This window comes from Centroberyx gerrardi, chromosome 4 (assembly GCF_048128805.1).
Source record: "Centroberyx gerrardi isolate f3 chromosome 4, fCenGer3.hap1.cur.20231027, whole genome shotgun sequence".
Taxonomy (NCBI): domain Eukaryota; kingdom Metazoa; phylum Chordata; class Actinopteri; order Beryciformes; family Berycidae; genus Centroberyx; species Centroberyx gerrardi.
The window spans coordinates 10,047,827-10,063,547 of record NC_136000.1 but is presented as its reverse complement, the minus strand read 5'-3'; the positions used below and the strand labels follow the sequence as shown (position 1 = coordinate 10,063,547).

Below are 15,721 nucleotides of genomic sequence, written 5' to 3'. Positions count from 1 at the left end.
TACTACTGTGCATCGTACAAAAAAATACAGAGAGATCCCTGCGGCCTGTGGATGGATATAGAAGGGAAAGATAAGGAAAGCAAGTTTACAGAAAAGTAATGTGCGCAATGGAATGAGAAAACAGCGATAAAGAGATGAAGATGGGAGAGAGAGGTAAACATGGCATGCAGGAGAAATGGATAAATTGAAAGAGTGTGAGAGGATCCAGGCCTGTAACACACGCACACACACACACACACACACACACGCACACATGCACACACACTGTCTGTCACTCACATGTGTGGGCAGACACACACATGCACACACAAACACACGCACGCACGCACGCACACAGTCATAGTTGGCCTGTTTGGCTCATGTCCAAGGCCCTGCTATGAAATCAGCTTGGGAAAGCAGCAGGGGCCCTGAACAGGACAGAGAGAGAGAGAGAGAGAGAGAGAGAGAGAGAGAGAGAGAGAGAGAGAGAGAGAGTGAGAGACTGCCGAGCCCAGATAAAATTCCATTGTTTATTTGCCCGCCCCCTCCTTCCCTCCTCCTCTCCATCCATCCCTTCCACATATCCTTCACCTCTACCAGCCCATTGCCCCCTTCCTTCTCTCTCCCTCCTCAGGAACCAGGCAAATCCCTGTCAAAACCTACTGGGTCAAGTCAGCACGTCAGTCAGTGAAATCCCCATATCGCTTCACCAAATACTCCCTGTCAGATCTGGCAACCCTGTAGGCCCGGAAACAAATTGGCTGTACATGAATAACCCCCGTTCCAGACTTCTGGAAAGCGAGACGTGGTACAGTTGAGCGTGAAAGAGAAGGAGAGGCTAAGGATTAAAAACCAACCCCCCCCCCCCCTCCTCCCCATCCTTCACTCCCTCCTCCAAGGCGCCCATCATATTTTTCTCCCTGCAGCTCCAAGAGTGATTGGGAATGAAAGAGAGAGAATGAAAGAGAGAAAGAAAGCGAGAGAGAGAGAGAGGGAGAGAAGGGGGAAAAAAGCAGCCAAGTTTGCCATTCCAGAGAGAGCTGGCTAAATGTGTAGTGGTGCGTTAAATTGATTGCAGGCGAGGCTTTGGCACATGCTAAAGTGAACCACATCTTGTGGGGGATAGGGTCCTCAACTCTGCCCGGGTGCAGAAAGAGAGAGAAGGGGAAAAAAAGGAAAGGATCTTTTTCCCTCGCACTAAACTATTCACATTGTGAGCTCTCATATTCTCTCTTTGCTCTTGTTTTACTTAAAAACTTCATGCACAGGCTTGACAAGCGGTTTAGAAGCTGCTACTTTTGGGTCTGTCTCTCTTTGGTGTAACTCCATGTCCTGATAGCTGTGAAATGTAGCGTGTGCTGCGAGCGGCTTGTCCTTTTTAGGTATGTGGAAATGACAGAGAGAGAGAGAGAGAGAGAAAGAGAACAGTTTGAGGAAGAAAAAGTGAGGGATGATGATGTCATGGTGTGTTAGCTGTTCCTGCAGGGCTGGACAGAGGGATGGAGGGACGGAGGGACAGAGCAGGGGATGGAGGGGAGGATGAAATCTTTATGAGAAGCAGCTGTTGGGAGAGGCGGGCAGGCCTCCGGAGCACCGGCAGCAGCCAGCCAACAGCTCACTGACAACAACCCAGAGGCCTGATAAAGCTCGCTACCAAACACTGACAGCACCACCTACACACAGTGTGATAACGCTAACTCAACGCTAACAGCAAAACCTCGGCTGATATCACCAAGCAATAACACTTAGATAATATGCAGTTCAGCAAGCACAAACACACACAGCTTCAAACCAAATAGAAATACACTGCTAGAGGCCTACTGGCGATATCGCTGTCCGAGTTGATGTTGTCTACACTTGCAGCATTATAATGTTGATTATTTTAGACCGACAATTCGATTTACATAAGCCCTGATAACACTGGCACACATAGGTGTAACAACTAGTTCATAACTGAACTGATACAGTCATCATAACCACAAAAGTAAACACGCCATTCCTAGTATTTAGGATCCAAGCAGCTGCAGCACCGCAGTCAGCAGCATGCCAACACTGAGAACCTGAGAGAGCAAGCATTTACACCACTCTCATATAGTCACAGTCAGAGGAACAGGAATGAGAAGTTCACAGTGGAAACTTTGGGCTGTGTGTGTGTGTGTGTGTGTGTGTGTGTGTGTGTGTGTGTGTCAATGTCATCAGGTTGCCATTGAGTGAGACACACAGGCTGTTTCTTTGACCTACCTTTGTGAATCCAGCATTGTGTGTGTGTTCCACATGTGAAGACCCACGCAGACCAAGGGTCATCTTTGAAAGGTCTGCGTGCATGTGTGTGTGCGCATGTGTTTGTGTGTGTGTGTGTGTGTGTGTGTGTGTGTGTGTGTGTGTCTATTGTCCAGACATGCCAGTCCCAGCTGAGTGATTTGTGTGTGTTAACTTACAGCGGTGCATGTGTCAGCTCTTTGTGAATCAGGAATTTATTTACAACATCACCACAGATGGTCAAAACCCCCATCAATTTTCACACACATCTCCCTCTCTCTCTCTCTCTCTCTCTCTCCCCAGACCTAGGTCAGATAGTATTTAGTCTGCTTAGGTGCCAGATGTGTTTTTTTTTCACATATAACAACAGAACTTCCCTGACAATTACACTAATCATAATTGTCCGGTATTCCTTTAAAATGTGTGATTATTTGCAGATACTACTTGACTCTATCCATCTCTCTCTCTCTTTAAGATTTGTCACATTTTCGATATTTTTGATAAACCTGCTTGCCTTGCTTACATACACAACCCCCCCCTCCCCCATGCCATTCCCTCTCACAACATAATAAATCAGCTGTTTGGTGGATGCTTTCATCAAACGCACCTTCTAGTAATGTGTGAATACATACATTTTTAGAATGGGAGGTGCTAGCTGAAATTGAGCTCCTATCCCTTGCAGTAACCCCATGCGCCAGCCATTGAGCTACACAGGATGACAACTTCCCAACCCCCTCCCTCCCTGCCAGCAATGTGTGTGTGTGTGTGTGTGTGTGTGTGTGTGTGTTTATAGGAGTCTGTCCATGGCCAGACACCCAGTGTCCATCCATCCGCTGATAGGAATCTCCTGCAGGGTTTGTTATGCAACTGATGCTTGGCTCTGATGCCCTGCCTCTGACCCCGGCTGTTGCTATCTCTATCTGGGTAAGGCTTTAAAGCATTTAGGCTTGTGTGCTGTTCACCAAGCGCCAAACCTGTTTGCTCTTAAGCTAAGACTGGAAGTTATTACGAAAGATGTTTTCACAGTGAATCAGGTGGTTTTATCTGAGGGCCGTTAATGCTTGAGGTAAATGGGTTAAAACTGAGCGAGCTTTGAATCAACAGGTGGTTTTGAATACTTTAAGGGTAGTGTGATAGCTCATTAGGAGAAATACTGATGAGGTGATGGTGTGTGTTTTCACAGGCGGACAATAGCTGCTCAAAACTACGAGGTTTTATGTGTCTTTTATCTTAATATCGAAGTGTGGTCAGTCATTCCCATTCCATCACACTTTCCATCACCATCTTCCGTGTGGATGAGCTGTAACTCTCCCTCACCTCCTGTGCCCACCCGTCCACCCGTCCACCCAGCCACCGGCGAACAATACCGCTTCCCTATGCACTTCCTCTGCCGCGACGCGCACGGCCCGTCACACCAATCACACCTCACATAGCGAAGGTCAGGGAGGCGGGGCAGGTAGAGGTCGCCGGGGTCACACTTCCCCGTGATGTTTTTATTGGCCTCAGCAGATGGCTTCCCTCGGCCGCCGCATTGTTATGGTGGCCATCTTGCTCCGCGGGTCAGGGTTAACAATGAAGGAGACAAAGGCCTTATAGACAAGCCTTTGCCGTTCCCTAGTAGAGTTTCCCCAGTAACCCAGTGCTGTAAAACTGGCAATGCTGTCAGATTTACTGCTTTTACAAGATGTGAAGACACTGCTTGTCAGGTTCAGGCGAGTAGATTCATTGGGAAGCATTACCAAGCGTCACTAGGCGTATGAGTCACTCAGCGAGTTGGAGACATGTTCAAACTCAGTAACACTCCACATGACAACCAAGTTTTAGTCAATTACAGCCAGAATTGTACTAAAATACTGAACTACCTTTTAAGGCACTGTGTTAGTATTCCAGGCTGAATTCCATTAGTCTCCACTGAACAGCACGTTGTGTTTTGGCCTTAGGGCTCCAAACAATGAATGGGGACAGGCTAAAAGCCTGTACTATTTTCACAGTGTAACAGTATACTTGTATTATTCTTTACAATATCCACTTTCCTCTTTATTTTTGACAACCCCCCTCTCCTCTTCAATTTGCTCCCTCTCTCCATATCTTCCATCTCGCCTTTCCCCCCTGTGATATGCAACACCCTCCGCAACCCAGAAAAAAAAAATTAAAATGTAAAACTAAACTTTTTCAGAGGCTGCATACATTCTTTACAGTCCACCCTCTTCCTTCCCCTCCCCCCCTTTTCCTCGCTGGATTTCTGTTCTTCGGTTCTCTGTTCTTTTTTTTCCTATTGGGTTTCAGTGAGGAGAAAAGAAGCAGGAGAAGGAGGAAGGAAAAAAATTGGTTGATGTTTCCCCTCAAACATGTGACCTCTGCTCAGCTCACAGCTGAAAATCATTTGGGCCTGCAGGCCGGTAGAGGGCTGACGCAAACCCTCCTCCTCCTCTCTCCTCTCTCTGGGGGGGCTAGGCCTTGGACTGAGGAGGGGGGGGGGGGTTATAGACACAAAGAGAGAAAGAGGAGGAGAGGAGAGAGCTGTAAGCTGAGCTGTAAGTGAAGCTAAAAGCTGAAACACAACATATTATATCTTTCGTCTACTTCTTGTCAGATGAGACCACAACTTTTCCATAGCGTTCATTTGCTCTTTCACACTGGAACGAACAGAAAAAAAAAACGACAAAAAACGCACAAGCCCAGAATCATTTCAAAACACTGGACCCAGAGGGCCAATTATGTTGTTAACTCAAAGAAGAGTTCAGCTATTTGGCTGCTTTTTTACATAATCTACCGAAATTGTGGCTTTTTTTCTTGCCTTGCCTTACTGTCTTTGGGGACAACAATTTGTGGAATTTAGCCGAATTGGACTTGCATTCCCTACATAGTCGGGGGGCAGGGGAGAGAAGTGTCAGGGTTAGCTAATGCAGGTTTATAGGTTGGGGGGGGCTTTTTGGGGCACGCGGTGCTCAGGAAATGTTTAACGGCCTACGAATACCCTGAAGTATCCCGGCACATCTGGATGAAGTCACACACATACACACACATCCATATGTTGGTCTGGAGGATGGACTGTCTGGCAGGATGTGTGCCCTTGTCTTTGTATGCGTGTTGTTGTATGAGATTTTGTGTTTTTGTGATTTTGAGTACACAGGCGTGTGGCTAAGTGTCTATTAGTGTCTCTGCGAATTTGCCCCTAACATGAAAATGTGTGAATAAATGCCAGCAGGAGCCCTGACCTACCCTCCTCTCCCATGTTAACAACATCTGTGCCAAATCGAGGCCAGTCCCCTCTGCTCCGCACTCATGCCAACCCTTGACCAGCGTTTATAGGCCCAGCCATTGAGTACAGGGGGCTCTAACTCGATGAAGGACTTATGGTTGGTCCAGCTACGTTCCAAGAGGGTCTGGTTTCATTACACTTTGACAAATGGACCAAGTAATGATTTCAAACTGGCCAAGCATGTCCCCTCGCACTTGCCTTGGCACTGCTTGGCCATAATAAAGAACAGAGGGAAATGTGTACTGCTGGAAAACACACACAGCACATTAAGGAAGTCATTTTCTGGAATGGAAGCAGAGCTTGCATGATGGCTGTGAGGTGCAAAAACAAAAGGATCTGCAGTAGTTGTCTTGAAAATGCTCCAGAAAATCTTTTCTGGAGAGTGAAAAAGAGGAGAGATTGAGCGATAACTCGTCAGCAATTCCTATGAAAAAAAAAAAAAGTTGAACTGAGTGCCCTTTTCTGGCTTTCGGATGCCGCTGATGTTTTCCTAATAGAGCTTAATTATATTAGGTTTTGGAGTTTCCAGTATTTTACATAGGTTTTCCATAATGCCACATGGGCTGTGGAACCTCGTGCGTTTATGGCTGTGGGCTAGCCATCGTTTAAAGCTTTGTTTTCAGCTGTATCCTCCAATTACTAATCAAGTGGGGGCTGGCAGTTTGCGGAGATGCCTTGCAACTCGTGAGGTCTGCTTCTCCGCAGCCTGGTTCAGAAGGGGGTTTCATAGGCCACAGAAATGAGAGGTTGAAGCTATTTGGTAGTTTACATTCACACACTACAGTTAGAAACTTTTCTCTAAGCGAGTCCTGGGTAAGAAACTTATTTTTTGACCTAACCCATATCTATCAGTCTATACGTCTGCCTTATCTTTAAAGGTTAAAATACAGTCTGGAATTTATTTGACTGGCTAAATTTATGTTCACATGTGTTCAGGTTTGACTTGTAAATGTTTATTTTCTGTGCAACTTCATGACGAAATATGGGTCTGTTTTACCCTGGTGTTTACTAACATTACATGTGTAAACAAACTTTTTACAGTCTCAAAATACATATACAAGTATTACATCCTACTCACTGACTGTTTCTCTCTTTGTCTGACTGTCCAGGATGCCAGCTGCTAGCACCATGACTGGTGGGAGGGCCCTGCTGCTCTGTACAAACACTGACAACTGTATCTACCAATCAGTCAACGGGTAGGTGCCACACATGCCACTCAAATGGTCTTAAACTCTATTACTGTATTGATTGCTATTGTGTCAATGCTACCCACAGTACTTTGGCAATGCAAATTTTTGGACATACTGTCAAAGTCCCCTTGAGCAAAGCAAACAGTAACCACTTAAAGGTACTGTGTGTAGCATTTTATGCATCAATATATCATTGTCAAATTAATTAGGATGCCTTGGTATACAATAAGACCATGGCCGTGTCTATTATAAATAGTGTCTATCTCACACCAGTGGCATTGTTAGTGCTTTCTCAAAAGTGAGACCACATTTCCCATAAACCCTGTTGCTAACAAAAAAGCTTTAGCTCTGTTTGCGCTGGAAGAACAGCGCCCTCTTCCTTTTTTTGTGCCGTAAAGTAATCTCCCTTCGTGCCGGGAAGCAACCCAGCAGATTTCCTGTGACATCTGATCCAGTGGCACACAGTGTAAAATGTAGCGCAGAGGCTGCAAATCCTCTCAATCGATGGTCTCGTTTGTTGGCGATAATTGCACTAATGTCTCAACATTAATGAAAATGCTACATGCTAGCACCTTTAACTGCTCCAGTCGAGTTGCTCATTGGTCAGCAGTAGAAGACTGTGTGTGACAAAAACATGCGAGCCTGCAGTATTTCACTTTTACTCTGCCATGTAATGTTCCATGTCTTATACCCCTACATGTTTTCCACTACACAGTTCTTGGGCCTGAAATTCGAATTCCCCCTAACCATCATAAAGTTGTTCTCAGGCAAGCTGGAGACAGACCCTTCCACTCGGGTCAGCAGTATAACAATAGCAGGGCTAAGAGAGCAGAGCAGGGTTGGCCATCTGGCATCTGGATACTGTTACTGACCCCCTGCTGCCACTGTCTGATGCCCCTATGGCCGCTCTCTATGGTCCCTTCTGTCGCCCTAGCAATATGCATTAGTGCTATTTGGATTGTAATGAAAGGATTTTGGTTTGCGGCAATAAGAGGGATTGTCTCATGGCAGATTTAAATGTCTGTTGTTTTGAGGACTTATATGCCTGTGTTCAAAAACATTAATGCATTTCTCCTGGGGAATTGGATGTTGGATGTTGATATGCAGGGATGTAACAATCAGAATTATTGCTATTAAGAGCCAGGCTAAGATAGCTTTGTCTCTCTCTCTCTATCTCAACCCCTTCCCCATATTCCCTTGGTCCCGTGTTAGCTCAGCTGGTCAGAGATGCTTTTGTACCCTTGTACCCCCTAACCTCCTTCTGCCCTCACTGACCCTCATCTCTCTCCCTCACCCATCCATGGCCGCGGGTGAGAGGCAAGCTTCCCATAGCGCCCACTTTCTCTGTCTCTCTCTGCATCTCTCTCTGTCTCTCTTTCTATTAAGCAAGTGCTTTTCTGAGCTGGGGAAAGAGCACCATTGATTCCCTCCTCCATCTAACTCCTCTTTTTCACTCTCCCTCTTTCTACCTCTTTCTTTCACCGTCTGTAACTCCTTCACTCAACCCCCCCATCATACCCCCGTTCTCCTTTCCTTGGCTTTCCTATTTGACCTAGTTTTTCCCCTCTGTTGCCTCATGCTTAATAAAAACTGCTGCTTCAACTGAGGAAAATGGGGGGAGAGAAAGAGAGAAAGGGGGAGAGGGTGAGAGGGCCAAACTAATAAAACCATAAGAAATTTGCAAGGGAATTTTTTGGTTACAATTCCATGCTTGTATTTGTATTTGTATTTGTATACTTTATTATCCCCGTGGGGAAATTTGTCATAGTCATAATTCATAATAGTCATTCATAATAGTCATAATTCAAACAGCTACAGTTTTTTTTCTATCCTTTAAAATTCTGAGGAAACTTGAATTGGTTGTTTCCCCCAGAGATTTCCTCCAGATTGCATTGCGACTGTTGGCTTTCACATCCAGCGATGTCATCAGAAGTCACCCAGCAAGGCCGCACTTCCTCCGTTTGTTGGAAATCTAATCATCTGATGAATAGGCTTTGGGCCAAAACAGAGTTTAGTGGGTCAGGATTGGAAAAGAAAAGATGCACGTCTACACTTCGGCCTCTCCCCTCTTCTGTGTATACTTTCATCTCCCGTCCAGAAATAGCTGTGTGTGTAGCTTGTAAACTTTGACCCCCAAACCCAAAGTTCAAACAGTCGTGACCCAGTAATCTTCCAGGAGTGACTCACAGCTAAAACACAGGCACCAAACAGAGCTGTTTAACAAGAATTCCTTGTTTACTCCATAAAAAAAGTTCTATTTGGACAGAAATCTAAGTGCTCCAACTGTGTGGCCAATTTTCAGAGATATGCAGAGCATCATGCTGTGCTGACAATAACATTGCCATAGAGTTTTGTATACTAAAGACAGCAACTGACGTCTCCACGAAAATAATTACACTATAATTCATTAGAGATGACAAACAGTGCAATAGCGCAGTGTGGTCTTTCTTTCTGTTATTTTGTCTGGGATGAATTTAGTGGTTCTAAAGTTGTACTCTGTCAGTTGGAACAGTGGTTCAGTGGTTAGGACTGTCGCCTTACAGCAAGAAGGACCTTCTTCAAAACTCTGTGTGGAGTTTGCATGTTCTGCCTATGTTCATATCCGTTTACTTTGGTTTCCTACATTCCTACATAGACATACAAGTTAGTTAGGTGGTTTGAAGACTCTAATTTGCCCATAGGTATGAAGTGTCAGTGTTTGCCCTGTGATGGATTGGTGTCTCTGCCTTCCAACCAATGTATACTGGCTCCAGCCCCCTGCGACCCTTACAAGGATTAAGCAGGTAGAATTAATGAATGAAGTGTGTATGTTCATATGCATGTGTGTTTCTCCACTAGGCTCCAGTGCTGTGGCTTGAAGGTCGGGGAGGCTCCGTCGTCTGCGGTGCCCCAGCGCCAAGAGGTGTGCGGGCCACCGGGGGACAGAGACAGGAGGGACACTGCTGTGGCCACCAAGCGTCCCCTCTCCCCCCTACTTAGCCCTAGCGACGGCCTGGGACCCCCTGACACCATGCTGGCTCACAAGAGAGCCACCACCGCCGACCCGCGGACCCCCGCCATGGAGAACGGGCTGTGCGGCAAGTTGAACAACAACAAGAGCCCGGCGGGAGCTAAGACGGCCAGCATCCGGGATAAGATCTCACAATGGGAGGGCAAGAAGGAGCCTGGCTCCCTAACTTCTACAGGAACGTGTCCGCTGAGCACAGTGCAGAAGGAGGTTGAGACAGTGAGGAAAAAGGAATCCAAAGCTGCAGAAGTCCAAAGGACAGACAGCAAGAGGTTTGTCAGCTGGGAGAGGCAGGACTCAGGGAAGGAGAATGTAGGAAAGCTAGGGGATTCAAGGCCTAAATCTCCAGAAGGCCCAGCAAACAGAGACAGAGAAGTGATCCTGGAGAGGGGGCCACGGGGTGCTAAGCCACCGGAACAACCCCAGGACAAGAAATCAGTTTTAACTCATATTAAGAAACTGGAGCAGGCAATGAAGGAGGTTCCCGACAAACCCTCGCTGGCATTCCCAGGGAATTACTTCTGCCCTCCTTCAAAGGAGGAGCAGGAGGAGACAGAAAAGAGGGCCAACGAGCCCATTTTTGGGACTTTCGACGTGGTTCGGCCTGGGGGGTCACGGAGGAGGAGGGAGGGGGATCCTGAGAACGTATACACTGAGCCTGGCGCTCCGTCTATAAACCCTTTACCCAAACCTCAGAGAACCTTCCAGCACCACACACCGCCCAGTACCCCAGCCTCAGGGCCCGGATCGGGGAAGGGCAAGAGGAACTTGCCCCCTCTGCCCTCCATTCCCCCTCCACCGCTACCTACCTGCCCACCCCCAGGAGTCTGCAGGAGACCGTGGGCTGACAAACCCCGGGACAGCAGTAACAGGTAAGAGACTGAGATGAGATGAGAGGACAAAGAATATGATTAGTTTTGACCATCAATGCTGTGGCAGACACCCAATACTCTTACTAAAAGCGCTTTTCTAAAGCTTGATAACACAAACGTTATGTATCTGCTCAAAAGACATAAGTAAGCCTCACCCCATAAAGCCGGGTTGTGTTTTACTCTTCTCAACCTCAAAGCTAACTTTACAAAAACAAATTGTTCAGTCTGCTCTTCTGAAATCACATTTAAGCAATGATGACCCTGTAGACTTAAATGTTATCCTCTCCCCCCCACCAACCTAACACTCAAGTGTACAACATCTCCCACATCTGCTGTAAATCACAGCCACTGATGACATCACCCTGTTTCTAAATATCCCAAAGCATGAGCTCATCGGTTGGATCTGAGGAATGTACACATCAACTCAACTCATTCCTCATTCCAAAATTCTGCTGCAAGGGGAGAACAACATATAAAGTTGTGTGAGTCATGTCTAAGAGGCCCCTGGCTTATCGAGAAGTTTCGCTTTGACATTAAAAACCGTTGCACAAGGCCTTTTAGTGTCACAAAGGAGTAGTCAATCATTAAGGGACAGGTTTAGTAGTGTTAGAAATTAAACTAGTAACATTTTGTCTAATTCATCTAAAACAGTCAGAATCAGAATCAGAATTTGCCAACTACAATAAACATATAGGAATTTGCAGGCGTCCTCCAAGTAGTGCTTGACTTCAGATGGTTTCAATCAAACAAACAAGAGTTCTGTAGGGAAACCAAAAATGTGAACTCTGCAGTATTGGAGTATGTCTATTGTTCACTTTCTCCAGTGGTCTGCATTCTTGTTTGGAGCTTGGCTTGGCTCTGTTACATTCCATACCATATGTGGAGGCCTTTCTCTGCTCAAGTGTGGTGTTTCAGGCCCTTTGTTTGGTCAGACTGTCTCTCTGTGAGTGACCTGGGCAGCGTGCGTGTGTGTGCATATAAGTGCAAGTACATGCATGAGTGCACAAGCAAACACAGATGCATGCATCCACACATGCATGCATGCATCTGTGTTTGCTTGTGTGCACTTTATTCTACTGGGCTAGACTGTTTGGCAGTGCTGAAACACAGAGGTGGGCATTCAGAACGGGCCAAGAGGAACGTCCTGCCGGCCTGCCTGCTTGGCATATCAGGAATACTGAGGCGTCAACACACATACAGTGCATACACATACACACGCACACACACTTGTGAGTGCATACCCAAACACAGTCTAGATTCCCTCCCTCCTCTTCTTATTTGTATTTAGTGTGCAACACTCCTAAATGCTTCCCAGAGTTAAAACTAAGCATGGTGAGCATTTAACTATTATGCTACACATAGCTGGAACAAACTTCCAGAAGATCTCAGAAACGCCCCAAATTTAACCACTTTTAAAACTATGCTCAAAACTTTTTTGTTCTGCACTGCCTATGCAACTTCATCTGTATTCTCTTTTATGCATTTGAATTCTTTATTTATTCTATCTTCTTATCCACTTCATCTCTTTTTATTTCTTTTTTTAAATATTTATCTTACCCCATATTTCTTATCTAATGCCTTATACACCTTGTGTAAAGCACTTTGAATTGCTTTTGTGTGCGAAATGTGCTATATAAATAAACTTGCCTTGCCTTGCCTTACCTTGCCTAAATCTGTGTGTCCCTCTGTCCACCAGGAAGTCCTATGAGTTTGAGGACCTGCTCCAGTCGTCTACAGAGGGCTGCAGGGTGGACTGGTACGCTCAGTCCCGACTGGGCCTCACACGCACTTTATCAGAGGAGAATGTGTACGAGGACATACTAGGTAAACTACACATATCACACCTGACCGGGATGAAAATATGGTCTCAAATGTAGAAGCATTTGATTTGTGTTTGCAAAAGTTGAACAGTCTTATTATGAAAGGTTGTAGGCTGCAGTTTGACCTATTTAATATATGCCCTCGATATGTTACATGAGCATTTAGCTTCATTTCTCATGTCAGTGTGTGTCACAGAGTTCAGATTGAACAGCAGCTGAGGTGATGGGGAGGCCATGCTTTCTTTAGTCTGTTCTGTTTTTCTGCTCCAGCATTTTAATTTAGAAGCATGCTGCTCCACTCTTATTAAAAATGATACGTAGCAACATGACTTACGTTTGTGCTTTATTATCTGCACTGTTATGCCTACCCCACCTAACTCATTTCATGTTGTTTCATTTCATAACTTATAATAGTCGTGTTCTGTGAGGTCTTAGCTGAGGTTTTCCTGTATGATTGTCACCGCAGCGGGGGGCATATGAATGGCTTCAGGCCATAGCACATTTCTGGCAATGGCTTCAACGTCTCTTTGGTTTCCATCACCGAGACAGTTGTATAATGAGTGCTGCTGCTCATATATATATATAAAGATCAATGCTGGGGAGCTTAATCATAACAATTCAATTATGTTTAATTATCTTTGGGTGATGCCACAGCTTGTTTTGGCTCTCTGTGTAGTTTCCTCCTTTCATTCAGTGTTATTGTTCTTTTAAATACTCAGACATTGTTCACCAAAGCCTCAGCAGCTCCCCATGGGTAAAGTAACTCAGAGACTCACTATAGCCCTCTGTTCAAATAGCAGCTCAATGCCTACGAGAGGGAGGCAGAGGCAGAGATAGAGACAGTAGTAGACTGTAATGAACGGGTGTGATGATTGGTCCTCATGGGCTCGTCTTCATCCTCCACACGACAAACAGTCAGTGTTTTTTAAATTGAGATGAAAGCAACTGTCACGGTGCATGTATTCAGACACATGCACACATGCACTGATGACTGGTCTGACACGCACACAGGACGCTCACTTGCGCACAGCTCACGCACACAAACACACCGTAGAGATTAAGCTTGTCGCTCTCAGCAGCCAGCAATGTGAAAAACAGTGCGCCGATCCCTTGTTTTCCTCAGAGAGAGAGAAAGCGGGGAACTGAACGTCCCTTTCTATCCTTCTACCTCCTCCTACTCCTACAGGTCACATCTGGTGGATGGATTGATAGAGTAGAGGAGAGATACAGGGAGACAGAGACAAAGAGAGAAGAGACAGGCAGCGGCCTTGGAAAATGGGCCTATATACCTCGCTCCTTATCTGCAGGAGAGGACTGGTGGCTAGAGTTACAGTTAGCGTTAGTCGTGCTAGCGGCAGTTGTGCGTCTCATCACAGTGAAATATGAGCCGGGCTAGCGCACTCCTGCCTGCACATCTGGAGTGGGAACAGTCTGGCAAAACAAAAAGTCAGAAACATGACTGATATGGAAAGAATACTTAATCCACTGTTTCATAAGCTTGCAGCGTGGGGGCTATTTGCGGTGCCATTGATTTCTCTGTTTTGACAAATGTTTCCTTCTGAAGACCCTCCATCCAAGGAGAACCCCTATGAAGATATAGAGCTGGAGAGAAGCTGCCTTGGAAGCAAATGTGTTTCACCTGCCTCCTCATCTCCTGCCCCTGACACTCCAACTAAGGTACAAATTTGATGACCATGATGTTATGGCACCAATACATCAACATAAAAACCAAATATTTCCATGGAGACAGAGTTTTCTTGGTAACTCAGAGTCGAATCAGGATATGGTAATGTTAAAATCTGACTGAGATTAGTGTTATACTAACATTTATATCCTTATGTATCTCTCTTGCTCTCTCTCCATCCCCACCAGCTCTCCTCCAAGTCTGGTTTCTTTAGACAGAACTCAGAACGGCGAAGCTTCAAGCTCTTGGAGCTGCGCAAGACCGGCCGGGACACCGGCATCTCCTCGCCGTCCCGTATCAGCCCCCCCTCCACGCCCAGCAGCCCCGACGACACCCCCAGTCTCTCTGGAGACCCTTACAACCGCCGACGAAGGAAAATCCCCAAGGTACGGGGAGGGGGTCTGAGAGGTTCACAAAACACGCACCTCTCTCTGTGATTTATGGTCCAGTCTACTGCTGAGGTTCTGGACTGGTCCACTCATGCTGCCGTCAGGGGATGAGTAACGCTGGGGAAAATGTTTTGACAGATATTTCCTGTAAGAAGTGTGCCTAGGGGAAGGCCTCCCAGAAGCTGTATTGAAATGATCTTGTGTGGGTTTGGCACATTTTGTTTTTTAGTTCATCTAATAAATATGGGCTTTTTGTTTCCCTTTACCTCCTACAGATGGTGCTGAAGATCAATGGCATCTTTGAGGCACGGAGAGGGAAGAAACGCATGAAGAGGGTGTCTCAGTCTACCGAGTCCAGCTCAGGGAGAGGTGAGGGTTAAACTCTCCTGAAAGCAGGCCTTGGTCACAAAAAAACAACTTGGTTTGTTTTACCCTTCGTTCTCTTGCCCCTCAACAGGGAAGTTAGTGAAGAGTAAACCCACTTAAACTATATCCACAACATGCATAACATAACAGTAACTTGCAGCAGACTCATGTAAGTTACACAGAAACAGGGTGTTTTCAGGAAAATAAAACATTAACTGTGAAAATATACAACCTGTTCAAAAGTAGGTATACATTTTATATGCATTATTAATACACACTATATTATTCAATTTTTTCCTGTTTCCAGGTACACTTTGGGTCATGGCTGTCACTTTTTTTTTGTTCATAATGGTGTTTGTTCATCTTATGGTGCTAGCCAACTTGAGTTCATAATTTATCCATCTTTTTATTAAGCACTACATCGCTCTACCCCCTGTATACTCTTTTCACCACTTTTCCTTCACTACACCATCCTGAGAAACTTTACCAGAACGGCCTCTTACAGGTCGATCGCCATAAAAGGAACAATATTTGGAACCATATGTGTTCACTTAGCTTTACGGGCAAGTTTACATTTTTGGGTCAGTTGAGACTGACCCATTTTTCAGAGGACTGGGTAGTGTTGTGTGGTTGTATGAAACACGAATGTGGCTGGAATGAATGCAATGAGAGCAAACACCTTGTGCGCTGAGTTTCCAGTGATTGTTATTTGCAGCGTCCTCACACATGTCTGTCTTTTCCCTTTTCACTCTCTCTCTGATGTAGTGACAGATGAGAACAGCGAGTCGGAGAGTGATACGGAGGAGAAACTAAAAGGTGAGAACTGGAAAAAAAAATCTAGCTTTAGTCAACACAGAGATAATGTCTTCTACAACAATGTTTCTGAAAGTGAC

The 15,721-nt window shown here is 45.6% G+C and overlaps 1 protein-coding gene across 1 annotated transcript in view; it reads left to right on the top strand.

The window, feature by feature from the left end:
• Positions 1–15,721, top strand: part of LOC139929728 (DENN domain-containing protein 2A) — a 36,105-nt gene that overhangs the window by 9,545 nt on the left and 10,839 nt on the right. The window contains exons 2-8 of the mRNA XM_071922724.2: positions 6,610–6,696; positions 9,529–10,569; positions 12,266–12,393; positions 13,954–14,066; positions 14,262–14,459; positions 14,738–14,831; positions 15,594–15,644. Of these exons, the coding sequence (XP_071778825.1) occupies positions 6,611–6,696; positions 9,529–10,569; positions 12,266–12,393; positions 13,954–14,066; positions 14,262–14,459; positions 14,738–14,831; positions 15,594–15,644 (1,711 nt within the window). The 5' untranslated portion in view covers position 6,610. The remainder of the gene's footprint in view (positions 1–6,609; positions 6,697–9,528; positions 10,570–12,265; positions 12,394–13,953; positions 14,067–14,261; positions 14,460–14,737; positions 14,832–15,593; positions 15,645–15,721) is intronic.